This window comes from Stegodyphus dumicola, chromosome 5 (genome assembly GCF_044657685.1).
Source record: "Stegodyphus dumicola isolate Sdum_Otavi_A_Nest chromosome 5, ASM4465768v1".
NCBI lineage: Eukaryota > Metazoa > Arthropoda > Arachnida > Araneae > Eresidae > Stegodyphus > Stegodyphus dumicola.
The window spans coordinates 128,480,695-128,499,101 of record NC_140772.1 but is presented as its reverse complement, the minus strand read 5'-3'; the positions used below and the strand labels follow the sequence as shown (position 1 = coordinate 128,499,101).

At 34.3% G+C, this 18,407-nt stretch overlaps 1 protein-coding gene across 1 annotated transcript in view; it reads right to left on the bottom strand.

Moving 5' to 3' along the window:
* Window positions 1-4,091: 4,091 nt before the first annotated feature.
* Window positions 4,092-18,407, bottom strand: part of LOC118179900 (18S rRNA aminocarboxypropyltransferase) — a 40,684-nt gene continuing 26,368 nt past the window's right edge. The window contains exons 4-5 of the mRNA XM_085817051.1: window positions 16,187-16,360; window positions 4,092-4,295 (exon numbers count right to left, since the gene is read on the bottom strand). Of these exons, the coding sequence (XP_085673177.1) occupies window positions 4,222-4,295; window positions 16,187-16,360 (248 nt within the window). The 3' untranslated portion in view covers window positions 4,092-4,221. The remainder of the gene's footprint in view (window positions 4,296-16,186; window positions 16,361-18,407) is intronic.

Genomic DNA, 18,407 nt, shown 5'->3' with positions numbered 1-18,407 from the left:
TATTATTGCATACTGGATAAATTAGGTTAGGTTTACGACAAAGACAGGAAAGCTATCTGCTTAGAGGAGAGGTGCTTTCGTGGAGAAACTTTGGCTCGTATTCACGTTACACATGAGGAAATCCACGAAAACAAACCATGCAGCCAACCCGTTCTCCTGGGTTTGAACCCAGGCAAGGTCGAGCTACCAGTATTCATCGATCTTAATCGCTCGGCCACTGCTGAGGACATTTGTTTGATTATTTACTATGTGTTTTGCCATTAGGCATTGCATGAAAAGGGAGGAATGCCCCATGGAAACAGTGTTTAAGGGAAACTGGTTCGTATCTACTAGAGGAAGGTGCTTTCGTGGAGGAACTTTTTAAAGGAAACTGGCTCGTATTTATGTTAGACATGAGGAAATCCACGAAAACAAACCATGCAGCCAGCCCGTTCGCTTGGGTTTGAGCCCAAGCAAGGTCGAACTAGCAGTATTCAGCGGTCTTAATTACTCGGCCACTGCTGAGGACATTTGTCTGATTATTTACTATGTATTTCGCCATTAGGCACTGCATGGGAAAGGAGGAATGCCCAGTGGAAAAAAATGAAAGAGAAACTAGCTCGTATCTATGTTACACACGGGGAAAATCACAGAAATGCTCATACAGCCAGCACATTTACATATACTTGACCCTACTAGTGCTCAGTAGCTTTTATTGCTCAGCCACTAATGGGAAAATTGCCGAGAAATCCCTATTGCCGAAAGGAAATATTCTGAAAAGATTATACAGAATATGCGTTATTACTGAGAGTATTCGTGCTTCCTGTCTTGTTTTTCATACTTCCTATTTCATAAGTAATTTTAATTCTTACCTGCCTTAACGCTACTAAAATATCACAGAACTAGTAATGAAAATTAAAATTTTACTCTGTAAGCCTTTAGTTTTGCAAATAAATGCATGGAATCGTCATAATTTGATCTACGGTTTGATTTTCGGTTGCCAGAATCGCAAAACTTGATAAACGCTCCTGGCTCACCGATGATCGTAGATATTTTTTAATATATTTTAATTTGCTGAAACTTCGATCTGAACAGGTTGACGTGTTCGTGATTCGTCCTCAAACAGTTCATCAGATAGCTTTTTGTGCTTTGGAATTTTTTCTTTGTCAGAATAGGCTCAACTGCAATTTTTTCGGCAACTGTTTTAGACTCTTGTATCCAATATTCCATAGGAGTTTTCTCTCATTTTTTATAAATCCTCAGTTTTGGTCAGTTCTTTCGTTAATTATACAGAATGCGGAAGAGGAATTCCTTTTGAATATCTTTACTCGATTTCTGGAAAAATATTAGCTCAAATTTTCAGGTTGATAGTAAATTCAAAATTTTCACAGCATGTACGGGATATCCTACCTCATGCTTTGATTCCGCATCGAGAGAAATAGCTTTAATTTCTTTTAAATATTTCTGGCTAATTTATTAGGACTTTCACAGCCAAATATTTTGCTGACCATCTCGTCTGGCTGCTTCCTTTTAAGTTGTATTTTGTACATTGTTTCATAATACACCATCGAGTAGTATGTCCGACAAAAAAGCAAAGTATTTTCTGAGTAATTCCAAACAGATTAACTGTTTCCGTGCACGAAGAAGCAGAATGCACACCGACAAGATACAAGAGCGAGCCAAACATGGCACAAATTCCTCCAGCTTATTAATTTCTGTAATCTTAGCTTGTACTGTTTTAGAAATGCCATTCATATTAGACCCGTTGTTGTAAGACTGACATCGACATTTTCCAATATCTAAACCATCAAGTGTCAATTAAGTCATTAATTTTCTACAATACGTTCAGAAATACATTCTCCTGTATTTCCAGAAATTTCTATGAAATCAATTAAATTTTCCTCTATCTCACACACATCACCATGCATTTTTATGTATTGAATTACCTGGTTAATTTTTTTCTGTATGAGACACATATGGAGTGCAATCGAGCATTATTGTGTAGTATTTAACTTCTTTAATATTGTTTAAAATACTACTTCAGACTGTTTTACCCTAAAGTTAATAACTTACTTGAATTATCTTTGATAAATATGATTACTTTCCCTTTGTCAGGTGCTTTGACTGGTACCTAAGAGTTGAATTATGTTTGGCAAGCAGAGAGATTAAATTCAGAAAATTTCCTTGGCTAGGTCGAGGACACTTTATGAACAGGCTACTTGGGGTTTCATCAGACCCAAGAAAAGAACGACAGTATGTTGAAAGATACAGTCCTGTGTAAATGAGTCGCTCAGTGTCGTGATCGATGCCTTGGCACGATTTCATTTGTTGTAATCGAATTTTCCACTTAATCATGCACCTCTGTGGATTCTAGACGTTTCATGCTCAGTTAATCTTGCTAAAACTTTTTTCAAATTAATGAATCCTGTAGTATGGTGTAGCGGCAGCACCATGTTTCTGATAAATCTTGCAGGGTGTACAAAAAATGCATTCTTGTCTTTAGAATTTGTAAACCAAAATCTTCTAAGCTTTTCATTATTTACTAATGTACTGTATCACATGTCAAATGTCTGCCATCACTTTCAATGGGACTCAGGTTTACGTTTTCTGGATGTTTACCGGCTTATAATACTGATTGACTGCTTCAGAAAGATCCGTTCAGAAAGATTTGGTGATCGTTCATTTTTTTCCTATGACCAGCCGACTGCATGGGTCCAACAAATCAAAAATTTTTAGTTTTTCGTCTTTCTGCTGCCTGCCCCCATCTAAATGAAGAGATCTTTATATCATGGTTTCATGTCCTCCAGCTTGGGGATGATATATGGAGTCACGTTTGATCGGGCAAATTGCAAGAAATACCCTCTAGAATCTCAGCATAATAGGAATTGCGGCAGGGCCTTACGGTTTACTTCTTCCGTGGAGTTATTTTTTCAATTTAGCTGAAATTTGTTTTCTCTGTTTGGCCTTATCTTTGGTTCATTTTCTATATTCAGCTTTTCTCCCCCTCAGCGCGCAGATGTTTTCTTTTAATCTAAATGAAATTCACTATGAATTGCCTTAATAACTAAGAATTGACGTAATTACACTGAACAGCTCTAAACAAATGGTTGCGTCTCGCTAAATATAGTGCGTGCTATTAAAAGCAAGCATATCTAAAAAAAGGAGAAAAAAGGCTGAAAAAAGAATACAGAAGAGACCTGAAAACTAAAAAGAAACCATAAAAATAATAAATCTAGCTTTAAAATCTAAAATGCGATTCTTTGTTCCGAAACAAACCAAAGGCAAGCCTAACTTGGCTTCAAAAAAATATAAATGCTTTGCTTCATCTTGAAAACATAACGCTTGTGTCTTGTATATACTCGACGGATAGTAATTTGAATTATTTCATTTGTCCAGGATGGTCCAAATTTAATTTTTTGAGGTTAGCTCTTAAAAAATAGTTAAATTGCTTCTCCATTTCCCCGCAGACATTGCTATGGAAACCAGGCGACTTCTTCAACAAGCTATCGTTCTATTTCTCATTTGAATACGCCCCGCCCAGGCAGGAAACGTTAGAGGGACTTCAGACGTTACTGATAGGGTCAGTCCGATTCTAACATGACGCCTGGAGTCCCTCTATAGGCCTCTTTCTGATCTTACATTTATAGTTGTAATTGGCTGTACTTTATTTTAATTCATGTTCCTTTAAAAGGTTTCCTAGTATTTAATTATAATTCTTCTTAAAAGAGGTTTTTGAACTTGGCCTTAAAACTATTAACATTGTACTAAAATTAGAGAGCTGTTTTAGCGAACAACATACCAAATACTATCCAGCGTTAGATTTGAATTTGCCGCCCGGGGCAGGAACCCCGGCTTGCCCTCCGCTAGATCCGGGATCCCACTAGATACTCTTGATGATAAGCTGGCTAATGAATTAACGGCTTCAGCCATTCTTGGTAAATGCTTAAGAAGCAAGTGTACTGCCATTTGAAGGGGGGGGAATGTACATTTTAAACCTTTACTTGAAATATGAAACAACAAAAAAAGTTCTTGAAACAATATATGTCATACTGAGTTAAAATAACAGTTTTTTTTTTTTTTTTTAAAATAAATTAATCTTTAGAATCACTAGCTGAGATATCTGATTCATCAGAATCTTCTTAAACCTTTACTTGAAATATGAAACAACAACAACAACAAAGAAAAAAGTTCTTGAAAAAATATATGTCAAACTGAGTTAAAATAACAGTTTTTTTTAACAAATTAATCTTTAGAATCACTAGCTGATATATCTGATTCATCAGAATCTTCATCTGTTGGAGGCAAATCAATTTCATCTAGAAAAGAAAAGAAAAGAAAAAAAAAAAAAAAAAGACACCTTTTAAAAACATATTTGCAGGAGTATATGAACAGATAAGAAAGTTTTCAATGGGAAAGAGCACTTGCATGTATATATGTAAATTTCACCAATTGTGCATAAGGATACAATAATAAAATTATAAATAAATTAAATATGTGCAAAAGAGGTAAATAAAGAAGAAAAACTAAAATTGTAATTACAATACACTACAAAATCACGTATCATACGTCCATAGTAAAATCACTCATATGGCTAATGAGTACCATATTTGACGGCATATAAGACGCACTTTTTTTCCTAAATTTGGTCTCATAAAAGTTACCTGCGTCTTATACGTGAAGGACACAGTCTTATAAGTGAAGGTAATTGCATTCAGTAATTGTTTATTTGGCTTTTACGAAACGTGAGAACTAAAAGAAACCACGCTATTGAAACTTTTTTTTTTTTTCCTTGTGTGTGGCCGTCTAAATATGCATGCAATTCTAAGCTGATATTCCAAAACAATGATCCAAAACAATCATTAAAACACAGCTGCGTAATGATTTATGTAATGATAAGATAAAAAATATTTATATACAAATATTTTAATTGTAAACTCATTAGCCAATTGAAGTACATCATCGAAGGTCAAAGTATAGAAAACATCATATTCTGATACAGATATGCACCAACCAAATAAATATATTGTTGCATGCATATGGATTCATAATAGATTGAATGCACATATAGAACTTTCCACAAAAATAGTCGTACAACTCAGAACAGTATCACAGAGTACAGTCAATAGTTACACTTCACTCTACTATGAACGTTAAACACAATGGAATGTGCAGTGCAGCTAAAAAGTGAAGCTAAACGAGAGATTCTCAATGGTCACGCCATAATGAGATAAGGAATAGCCTGGTTTTCCTGAGAGGATGGGAAAAGAATTCTTTTTTGTATTTGTATATGCTCACCCTTATTGTATTTTATTTTGTATTTATTTTCTGTAATAAAATTGTATTTGCAAATTTATCATATTTTTTCTCAACATACCTATCATGAACAACATAAACTCTGACACTCCACATCTTGCTGCCTCTCCTGGTCTTGGGCTTTAAGTTCGATACTCTGCTTGTGGCGTCCAGTGGTCACCCCCCTTTTTCTCCCAATTCTGATACCTCCTATCACTCGGTCCAGACACTGATATGTCATGTGCCCTTCGGGCATACTTGTCATGAGCCGGACACGTTGCATCTAATGCAATATTTCGGCATAATTAGTAATGAATGAATGAATGGATGGAAAAAAGCTCCAGTGGAAGGATTTCTTATTCCCCCTCATTTTAAAGCTTTCAATTCGTTCTTCATTAAAAAAGTACGCACATGCTCTAAGTTTACTGGGTTGTATGTATCTAAAGTTACAGAAAAAGAATTTTTGCTGATATTTTGTTTTTCAGTGAATTTTATGGTGATATATTTTGGACATCTGTTTTTTTCCCCCCTTTTCTTTTTTGGTTGAATATGGGAACGTTTAGAAAGAATAATAGTTATAGCTGGGATTTAAACTGAAGATTATTGAATACGCTGAAGATAATGGAAACAGAACTGCTGAAAGATAACGGAATGTAAGTGAAAAATTAATATGGGATTGGAGAAAATCCAAACAATTGGTACAAGAAACAAATATAAATAGATGAACATTCAGAGGACCAAAGCATGGAATTTTTAGTGCATTACAAAATGATGGATGTGCGGCATCTCCAATGCTTTGGACGGAAGCGAAGATGACATTTTATGGTATGATGAAGATCCTTCAAACACCAATTCACATTAAAACAGTGAAATTGATTGTTGAAAACGGATATAAAGAAAAATCTATAAAGCAAATTAATAAACAGTCAGTAGATGGCATGCGACAAAATGTAAAGACTTTAATTTTGCTATGAACTTTGGGCAAGTAGAATAGAGAGACGGTTTGCAGACAGAAGAGATGATAGACGTTTGGCTGTATTTCTAGTTTTTATGTATATCTTAACGCTGAATTATTATGAAATTAAAAGTCTTTTTTTCTTCTTTTTAAGATGTAGCATTTATTGAATATCAAAACCAAAAATAGGAATCGGCGAGCTCAAATCCGGGTGAAACTTTGAAGGGAACAAAATTAAGTGAAGCCTTTTTCCTTGAATTTTAGAACTTAGAATTTATAGTATAGAAAGTTTTCTACACTGATACCTTCAATGAAAGTGATTTATTATGAATTATGTATTAAGTTATTAGAATTTTGTGTCAAAATTTTCATTAACAATATTTGTGAATTTTCTGTCTATAAAAATATTACCATAAAAAGAAAAATGCCTCTTTTTGTGTGCAGCTGATGAAAAAACTAGTTAATAAACAAACATCTGGAAACATTTGATAAGTTCCTAATTTTATTATAATGTATTTTTTATATCAATAATGTTTTAGCATTACAGTGTACAATATTGTGTAGCAAATTTCCCCGATTAATAGTACCTAGATTTTCACAATGAAAAACAGTGCGACTGTTATGGGAGTAAACACAGTATTTACATTATATACATTATGGGGACTACGTACTATGGATATAATAAGGGGCTAACCTGTCGGTAAGGAACGACTTTAAGCTTAGAACTCAGTGACTTATGGATCATAACAGCAACGTCATTCAGCCTGTTTAGGACTGTGTAAGGACCATCCCAAAGTGACTGTAGTTTAGGAGAGAGTCCTTTCTGTCGAACTGGATTACACAACCACAACTTGTCCCTTTCTTGAATCGGTGTCTTCTAGCTCTGGTGTCATATTGGGTCTTCATCTTTTCCGTTGCCAAGTTGACTCGCTCTTGTGCATAATTGTGCATCACTTCAAACTGTGTCTTGAGATCTTGGATGTAATCCTTAGGCGATGAAGGTGCATACGGAGGGTGATCAAAAAAGACATCACAAGGTAGACGAAGGTCCCGACTGAAGAGCATATGCCAGGGGTGGCAAAAGTGCGGCTCGCGAGCCTGATACGGTTCTCGCAGGCAATTTGTGCGGCTCGTGCATATAAAATATATGCATGAAATATGGTAAACTAAAACTATTCAGTGTCCAAAAAGAAGTAATTAATTAGTTTAGACACTTTTTACAAATTTATCAGGGATTTCTTTCTATTTAAAACCTCCTCCACTACTTCTATAATGATGTAAATATGAACTTGCAGCTTTTAGAAAATCTAGATGCGGCTGTCAAACATTCCTGAATTCAAATGTGTGGCTCTTACTGACATAAAATTTGGCCGACCCTGGCATATGCAATGGAAAATAGCTGGTAGTCTCGTCGACAGCACTGTGTTATGCCAATAACAGAAGTGGTAACTTTTTGTACCAGTCCTTTTGGTTTCTAGAAACCACTAGCAAGAGGTTATTAAGGATGGTTCGATAAAGCCTCTCTATTATGCCATCTGACTGGGGATATAAAGTTCTGTCGATGCCGAGTAGTTTGCAGAGTTTTTTTTAATTACAGCTGATTGGAGCCGGTATTAAAGCCTCCTTCTATTTTTTTAAATGCATCTTGACATTCTTTTGTCCACAAGAACTTTTGCTTGCTTTCTGTGAGCTTGTGAAGGAGTCTTGCGATAAAAGAAAAGTCCTTCACAAATCTCTTATAGTAGGTAAAAAGCCCCAGGAAACTTCTCAGCTGATGGACATTTTCATAGGGTGTCTCCAGACTTTAACTCCTGACAGTTTTTTGTCCAAGGAAAGTCACTTCCTGTCTGAGCAGTTTACATTTGACAGGATTGAATTTTATATTGGCTTCCTTCAGTTTCTAAAGCACCTTTCTAAGAATTTCTAAATCTTCTTTAAAACTCTTCCTGACAATGATGATGTCATCCAGGTATATCAGACAGGCTTCATAGGAGAGACCTCTAAACACGGTCTCCATGAGATGTTTAAGTGTTGCCACATTACACAGTCCAAACGGCATCACCTTGAACTGCCAAAGTCCTCGTCCGGTAGTAAATGCCTTTTTTTCTCAGTCATCAGGGTATATCTCTACCTGCCAATACCCATTCTTTAAACCAAGCATCGAAAACCACTTGCTTCCGAAAGAGTGTCCAAAATATCTTAAGTTCTTGGAACAGGGTAGCTGACCTTCTTCGTAACCTCGTCCAATCGGTGATGGTCAATGCAAAATCTAGTTGAGCCATCTTTTTTCTGACCAGGATGATGGGAGAGGCCCAAGGACTTGCCGATTGCTCGATTACATCACTTTTTTACATATCATTTAAGTTTTCTTACCTTTCGCTATTTAGCAATCGGTAGATGTCTTGGATGTCTTAGATGTCTCAGTATCGATTCTATACTGTGTGAAATGTGAATCAACCTATGTCAGAAGATGAGTGGGAGAAAACATCTTGAAATTCTTGAATGACATGTTCCGCAGCGTTCCTTTCTCCATTGCTTAATTGTGTATTCTGCAATAACTCCGATGTAAGGCTCTCTGAAGACGCCGATTCTGGAGAGTTACTGTTTTGGTTAATGCTGGTCACTGGAGTACATGCTGCAACCGCTTCACGTTTCCTAATGATTTTCGCTTTTATCACTGTCATTGGCAACTCTCACTGGGATAACTATCTTTGATAATTCGATGAGTGCTGAAGCTATTAGTACTCCTCATGGGATGCTAGTTACAGTTCTTGGGATATTATAATACACTGTACCGGAAATTTCTGTTTTCAGCTATGGATTCAGGAAGTAAAATACTGTTCTTTCTGGTACTGTGATATTGTCATGTGGTAAGATTCGATGGACAGATTTAAGTTCTTCATCACTAGTTCTGAATAAAGTTATGTCCTCAGAGGCAGAATGCATTTCGTTATTTTTAAAGTCCAAGGAAAAACTGTATTTCCGTAGAAAGTCTGATCTGCGTATGCAAGGGTCTGTAATATTTGATACATATGCTGTGTGATGGTAGGTGGCACTTCTAAGTGTGATATTTACGTTTAAATTTCAGTCAATGTCAATCGTCTCCCTGGACAGTCTGGAGGGTAGCGCAGGGTGGCATCCAGATGAGTTAACATTCTATTTGTTGAGGAAAATATTTTCGAATGATGGTAATATTCGTTCCTGTATCGATGGTCATATTACAAGAAACTCCAAGGACTCAAACAAGGTCCATTACTGCCACCACTTATTGCAGAAATTTGAAGTATTTTAAAATGGAGCTTCTCACTATCTGGCAACCTCCACCCCACCTAATTATTTTCCCTCCTTCTTGCTGGGAATGCTCTTAGATACCGTCTCCTGGAGTGTTCTGCAGTTCCTTTGTATGTGGCCTTCAGTACCATAGTTCTAACACTTTAGGGTTGGTTTTTTGTCACTCCTCTTCTGTACCAAGGCATTGGCTTGTCTGAGTAAATCATCTTAACAAGGAGTTAGCTGATCCACTGGCTCTTAGATTTCAGCAGCTCTGTTTGGGTGGCAGTCTCTATGAGTTGCTCACTAGGCTGCCTCAAATTTCTTGGCATAGACTACAGCGCTTTTTCAATCCTTGACATCTGCCATTCAAAGAGCTTTCTGTATTTAGGGATCCTGGACTCTATCGATGAAGTACTCAACAGGAATTCCCTTGTTTCTGTCGGGCATTCCAAAAAGGCAAGATGAGACAGTCTTTCATCATCTGTGGAAAGTTCCTGGAGTGTTTCCGTAGGCTCCCTGTTGATAGAATTTTAGTTGAAGCCTACTATAATCTTTTAAACACTTCTCCCCAAAGCACAGTTCCAACACACTGGATATAGCTTCAAAATCTGGCCTCTGGTTTTTGGGAAGAATTTGAAGGATATCCATTGTGTATGCTCTCAGAGAAGTGGTGAGATGACAGGCCTTAGTTTGGGAATCCCATGCATTCGCATACGCCACTATAGAAAATTGTGTCTTATACACCTGTCAGGAGGTCTTCCCATCATATGTGGATAGCTTCAAAGAGGGACAAGGAGGCATGGATAAAAGTTTAAAACCATCAGAATTGCTTCCTGCTGTGGCTATGCATTTCTTTAAGGTGTCAACTTCTTTGGCAACAGAAACCCTGTCCTCGATTTGCTGTTCGACTGGTTCTTGGATGGCAGAAACTCTTTCTTAAGTTTGAACCATGTCTATTCTCCGTCTTCCATAGCTTCAAATTTGCTTTCTATTATGGCAATAATTTCTCTTTTCATTTTCTGTTGACCTGCTTCGACCTTTTCTTGAACTGATTTGAGGGCCCCTTCCATTTTTCTTGACCTGCCCTCATCTCTTCTTTAATGGATTCTTGACTAGGTTCCATCTTTTATTGGAATGCAGCAAAAGCAGCCATAAGCTGTCTTAGTTGCTCCTCCATCGCTCTTGACATCAGCATTCAATCCCGCTTCTGACACCAAAACGTACTGCGTGCGTACAGCTTCGTAACAGATTGAATGCACATAGCTTTGATGATATGTTGATCAAATTCATTTTATCAAAAGAAACGCTTCAGAGATCTAGAATTTTCACACAGAAATAGTTGTACAACTTTTCACAATATCACAGAGTACAGTGAGTTGTTACACTTCAAACTACAATGAACATTAAACACAACACAATGGAAAGTGCAGCTAAAGAGCAAAGCTAAGCCAAAGATAGTACTCGGAACATATGCTGAGCTAACAACAACAACTGAGAGTAGATGCTCTCTAAGCCTTTATATAGTTTTCACACGGCCACCGAGATATTTCTAATACATTTTGTTTCTCAAAATTACTTAAAGGCAATATGAAGGTCGAATTACGGTTACAGCTAATATAGTGATCAATTACATTTATTCAATTACAATACCTATTACAGTGTTGCAGGAACTGGACCCAAATGATCGCCAGGTTCGGCGACTTTTGGCCACAAAAATTAGTCACAAAAAGAAAAGTACAGGAAGCTTAGCTCCTTTACTAAATATAAAAATTGACAAAAAAATAATGAAATAAATGCATTTTATATAAAATGCTTTTGAATTTGTTATCATAAATATAATAAAAAATTCTCATCTTCTTAAATATCAGTTTTGGTAAGTATAAATGTTAAGAAAATTTTTAATGTATGAAATAAATAGAAATGGTGTATATTCTGTGTTAGGTACTAATTTACTAAATTGAACTAGCTTTGAAAAATCATAAGTGTTAAATCAAAATGTACAAAATGTGTATATTTGAATGTACGAAATAAATAGTAAAGGTGTTTTGGTATATATTCTGTGCTAGATACATACTTCATATACTAGATAAGTTTTGAAAAATTTTGAATCAAAATTTGTCATAGTAGGTGGATAATGCTTTTTTTTCCATAATTAGATGATAATGAATGTTGAGCAGCACTTTTTTTTTTTAAACTAAGCATAATCTACAGTGGTATTGGTGGTATATTCTAATTTCAGTGGAGTAGCGAGCATAACTGGTGCCCTCCCCCCAAAAAAAAACACAGGGATATGATGAAAATCTTGTTTGGAGACCATTTGGCGCCCCTCTGCGAGCAGGGCCCGGGTCATCATACACCCCCTTGCCCCCACCTCGCTACGCCACTGTCTAATTTCTGTGACTTATTGCTTATTTTGTAACAGACTATTGCATGCTTCCATTTCATAATCTGTATTTATTTCAGTCACTTGCATTCAGCTACTTTAAAATGCCTTCTGTATTACTAACATCAGTTTAGAAATAGACTTGCATAAAATTCGACATCCAGAAGGAAGCTGACAAATTAATAGCAGTTATTTTTTAAAATGTATAGCAAATTCTGATTTGATTATACAGTATTGTTACATTAAGTTTAATTAAAAGTTTTAGTTAATTGCCCATTTAACTGTCAGAATTATTTATATAAATATTCTGAATTACATAGGATTTAACTGATCATAACCTTTGCTAATTCCAAAGGGAACTTAATGGTTGTTAAATAGTAGAAGGGACATCTATGCTTTGCATTTCTTTATGCATTTTGAGATAATCAATAAAACTTGATTATTTACTGAAAAAGATCCACTGCAATAAAAATTACAGGCAGCAGCTCCTATTCCTCCTATTGGTAGTTTAAAAAATTACTGTTAAAAATTGGATGATCAGCTGAACAGCTTCTGCAGACTATTCAAGAGTGGCACTGTCATATGTTGCTTACAGGAAAAAAATCAAAAGGCTACACTAAAACTGACTTGGAGGAGAATGGCGGAAAAAGAGAAAACATACCTAGATATTATGGATGGAGATATATTAAAAAAGTAACATCAGACCACAAGAATAAAAGCCAAGATTAATTGTCTCCCAGTCCAACTCAAATATATATATGTACGTTAGTCTTCTTTTTATCTCATATAAAAATGTTCTTATTTTCAAAGAATTATCAATAAAAAGTTTTTAATACAACATTTTGTTTTAATTATCTGTTTATTGAAATAACCAAAGATATACATTCATTATATTTATAAAAATTTTAATATCCTGTTGTCTTATAACAGAAAACACCCAAATAATTATTTAGCAAAAGCAAAATTACAAGAAGACTTTTCAATCATTGTTGTAGAGTCATTAGGTATTTGAAGCAAGATAAAGGAAAAATGCACAATGCAAACACTGGACCTCTTAAATACGCATATCTTTGTTCCAATGCCTTTGTGGAAGTATGCTTCCACAAAGGCATTGGAAAGGAGGAAGAAAATACCTTATACACTACCCTTTTTAAAAGGTAACTGGGGAATAGGAGACCCTTTTACCAAATCCTGGTGGTGACAAATATCATCCACCACCTTTTAGTTCAGGCACCACAGAAGACATGAAAAATGTGCTATGCCCTTGCTGGGACTCCTACCTTGAACCTCTTGAATACATGCCAAGTAAGCTTCCAATTACACCATGAAGGAATGTGGAAAGGAGGGAGAAAATACCTTATAATTTAATTATACATTTTTAAAATAAAGTTTTAGTTACTTGATATGTTATTAAAAGTAAACACTTTCAAACCTGAAACTTAGACAATTAATGAAAAGAAATAAAGGCTTTTTCATGATACCTACTGTTTAATTTTGTTCTGTATTCATTTTTCAAATATAACATGGAAGAAAATCCTTGTTCACACAAATAGATTATGCAAAAAGGCAATAAAAATTTAATAGCTTTATTTGCTATGCCTTTAAACTCTCTCTCTCTTTTTTTTTTTTTTTTGGTTCAGCTAAAAGTTAACAAGTGTGTTATTTTTGAAATCTTCGGTTAGAGTTCGATCACAGGAAATTTCTATCAATTGTTCTTTTTCGTCATGGGATTTTTGACTTAATTAAGTTACTTGTAGTTTTTCTTTTACTATTACGTCATTAAAAAAGATTTCACTATTACGTCATTAAAAATTTTTCTTTTACTATTTCGTCATTAAAAAGATAAATTTAACGACGTAATAGTAAAGAAAAACTACAAGAAATTTTCATGAGATCATATGCACAGTATCTTTATTTTATAATGCTAATTAATAATTTATCTTATTTTATAATGCTTTTCATTTATTGCACCAACCTGGATTTTTGAGGATATGGATCAATGCTTTTCACCATAACTTCTTAATTCAGCATTTCTCATCATCATCATGAGTCCAGACAGTCCATTGTGGTCCAATGCCTTCCTTTGAAGATTTCTCTATGATGACTCTGATTATCTTTGATCTCCAATTCTTCTCATTAATTTAAAAAATCTGACTCCAATGAATCAGCCCATCTCAGAGTCTTCCCTGCTTTCAGATTCCAGTGAATTTAAGAAGCAGTAAATTTTTTCAAAACACTGTCATTTCACATTTGGATCACGTGAACCATCCAATTCATTTTATTAATTTTTTTACACTTTTTAACATATCAGGTTACCCATATAACTTGTAAAGCTCAAAACTGCATCTCCTCTTCTAACTATTATTTTCATTTATACCAACAAGTACACTCCACAGAATTTTTCTTTCAAAAGTTGCAATGTCACTAGCCAAGTATCAGAAGCATTTGTCAAAAGAGATTTGACAAGCATTTTGTAAATCAAATGCTTTTCTTAAAGAAATATAGATCTAAAAAAACCTTTCTGACCCATAGAAACTCAGATATAGCCAATTCTGTAATTAGCTATCAGTGGCAATAATAGATTCTAAATAGACAAAATTCTTTATGGATTCAAATTTATACAAGTTTACTTCAAGATAGGGTTACATTTTTTGAAAAAGACATATATTTGGTTTTCTTCTCATTTGTATGTAATCTCACCCGACTCGTCGTCAACTCAGAGTTAAGGAAAGCCTCTCTCAGAGCAGGAAAAGTCCTGGCAATTACATGAACATCAGCAGTCAGCATATACAAGTAGTCTATCTCAGCATTTCTCTAATAATGTCAGAAACTCCTAATTTATAGCATTGAACATAATTAATATATGTGTATTTTATCCTTTTTGATTAACTATACAAGAAAATAGAGAATCAGGATATGATTTCATAATTTTCTCATGAATTTATATGGTTAGTCATCTATAATAATATAGTTCAGTGGTTCTCAACCTTTTGACTAACATGTACCGTCTTAAAAAAACTAACAAACTGTAGTACCACCACTATATTTTACAAATATTTTTAAATTTCTCAATGCAAATATTATATATATTGCCATTTGCACAACCTATCGGCTATTTGTATTAAATATGCACACATGAAAAATATTATATTAAAAATTGGTTACCTTTTCAGTTATCAAAATTAAGATTATAATACTTTAATTCTAAAACTTAGTGTGAAATTTGGGCCTGTTTAAGAGAGATCAGTTTCTTTTTGTCTGTTCTTACTTCACTTAGCTTTAAACATAAATTAGGATCCGCTTTTAATTTTGTCCTGTACTTATTTTTCAAATATAACATGGAAGAAAATCCTTGATCACCCAAATAGGTTATGCAAAAAGCAATAGAAATTTAATAGCTTTATTTGAAATGCCTTTAAATTCTTTTTTTTTCGGTTCAGCCAAAGTTAACAAGTGTGTTATTTTTTAAATCTCCAGTTAGAGTTCAATCACAGGAAATTTCTATCAAGTATTCTTTTTCTTTATGACATTTTGAATTTAATAGTTAAAAATACTTTGTTTTTTTTGCATACCACCTACTTTTCTTTTGCATACCACTGGTTGAGGATCACTGATATAGTTAGATTAGGTATGTTATTTGAATATGGCAAAGGATATGAATGCTATCTGAATAAACAAAGGGATGTTTTTATGGAGAATTTTCTGAAGAAAACTGACTCATATGACCCTCCCCCCAAAAAAAAAGTTACAGCCAAGCTATTTGCCTAGGTTTGAACTTGAATCAAATTATCTGCATTCAGTGGTCTTAACCACTCAGTTACTGATGGGGCTGCAATGACATGGACTTAGAAATTATGCTAAGAATGTACAATATGCAGGTGAGCCTTAAATTATGCAGTTATTAGCAAATATGGGTATGATACTGGAGTCATAAAATCTACATGCATTTGTATGCTGACATCTTGGTAAGATTAAACTTTTGGGAATAATAATATAACAAATGATGAAATTTTTGCTAACTGGTAACAAATGCTAGAACTAATAGGATCTACATATATTTTATGATTAATTCTACATATATTTTATAAGGCATATATTTGAGAGTTGCAATTCAAATTTACCTATTTCAAGAGTCAACTGTACATGAAAGAGAGTAAAGAAACATATAAGAGACTTTTAATTTTTCTTTCTTTTTCTTTACTAAAATTTAAGAAATTTTTTCTTAAATTTTAGTAAAGGAATGTTTTTCAGAAACATAAATAAATAGCAGAATAAAAATCTAAAATAAACGACGTTCATTTAACCTTTGACAGCATTGCGTTCATCTTGAAGTTTCTTTAAATAGTCATCTTGAATAATTAAAATGTCCTTTGATGTTGTACAATTTGCATATGAAGAAAGCAATTCTTGATTTAGAGTGAGGAAAGTATGACCCCATTTAAACTGATGAAGGTATGATTCAGCAAGGTCAGCAAAGCCTGTAAAATAAATACATTTAAGGATCACATAACATAACACCAAGATTTTATAAAAGTGAAATAGATGCAACTTTAAATATGGTAATTTCTCCTCCAAAAACAATATGAAATGCTGTACAAAGTTCGAGATCCAGAATGATCGGAATTTCGGTGATTCTGGATTTCAGAAAAATTTTAGATTTTAGACAGGCAGTGGGCACCAGAATTTAGGGCCACACTGACCAGCTACATGTGTCATTCCTGCCCCCACAACCAGAACTGTCGAGTTGGTACGAAAAATGATCGACTCCGACTCCCTCATATATATATGTAAACATATGCACATGGGTTACAGCTTATTTTTTTGATATAAAAGAAGTGATAGATGCTACAGAAAAAAATTGATGACATAGCAAATTATTTATATTAATTAGCATTTATTATGAAATGGAAAAATTGGCATTAGTTATTTCTAAGAAACAGTATAGCTTTCGCAAGATTTTTTTTTTTTGGACGGCCATAGATCTGATTTGATAAACTTTAGAGCTGAGAAGAGTCTTTCCACACTAATGTGAGTAGGAGGAAGAGCTGTTAATGTTAGGGCTACTTCTTTTAACTTTTTAGGATAGATTTTTAGAAGTTCTAAAAGAGGTGGCTTGCAAGTGCAATCATATTTCTCTATTTCTTCAAAGGCTGTGTAGAAATCTTATTTATTTATTTATTTATTTTTTTCATTTTTATATCTAAAGGCTCTTGTTTTTCATTTTCATTTGCTTTGCCTTAGCCTTTTCAATATTATTCAAAAATATTTCTCAAAATCTAATTCATCAATGGAAAAGGATGATAGAGACTCAATTGCAATGTCTGCAGTTTGACTGTCCTGATTCGAATTCTCCAATTGTTCTGAAAATAATTTCATTCTTAATGAAAGTTCATAGATGACTTTTTTTGCAATTTTAATTTGTTCGTCATTCAAGAAAATTCGGCGTTTCGGATCTCCATATATTGAACCCAGCAAAATCTCATTGTCTAGCAAATTAAATTCTCTTTTCTTCATTGAAGAAATGATTCCTTCTGCAATAAACCTTCCATTTCAGAAAGAACAAACATCTCATTCTCGCCTCCTGTAAATTCTTCAGATTGCAGCTGTTTTATGGCTATATACGGTATAGAAACAAGAGTTTCCAATTCTGCAAGATCATTCCACATTCTTTCTGTTAGTGAAACATTAAGGTTATCTATATCTCCTAAAAACGTTCTTAATTCTAAAAAACCTCTTTATCATCAAATATGTACTTCCTTATCGCATTGCTTGATCAATAATTGCTCCTTTTCCTGCTCGCTTCCTAAGAATGGCATCACTTTTAGGAGTTCTTGCTGCCATTGCTGCTTACCTAAATTTATCAGTGAGATTTGTAACTAAATGAAGTAACTAAATGAATCAGTTTAATCACTAATGGCAAATATCACATCCATCCTCCTTCCTTATATTGATTTATGAATGCGTCAATAAAATAGAAAATAACTATTTAGTAATGTATACAGTCCATAAATAAAAATAACTCAGCTTGTCATTAATTTTTTTCAATTCATTTTAATTTCATTTCAAATTCAAACTGTCCAACGAAAACTGGAGTTGGAGTCGACCTGTTTTTAGTGACTCCAACTCCGACTCCTTTTACCCCAAAATCTGCCCGACTCCGATTCCGACTCCACAGCCCTGCCCACAACCAAAGGCCCAAAGTGTGATCCTGGTCAATATCATGTCAATCAAAGTATAATTACTGGCTACAGTGCGACTCTGTAACCAGCACGTGTTTGAAAGTCACCTGCAGGAATCTCAGTTGGTTAGGAGAAAATTGCATTTAAAATACACTTGCTTCCTTTTGTTAAGTATTATAATTCCCATTAGATTCTGTTAGAGGGCATGTCTTTTTATCATTATTTTATTATATTTATTTATTTATTTGCTTGTTGGCTGGTGATTTTAAGGTCCGGATATTGGACATCCAGATTTTGGACTGAATACTGTTATAAACTGAAATAGTATTTTTTTCACTTAGTAATT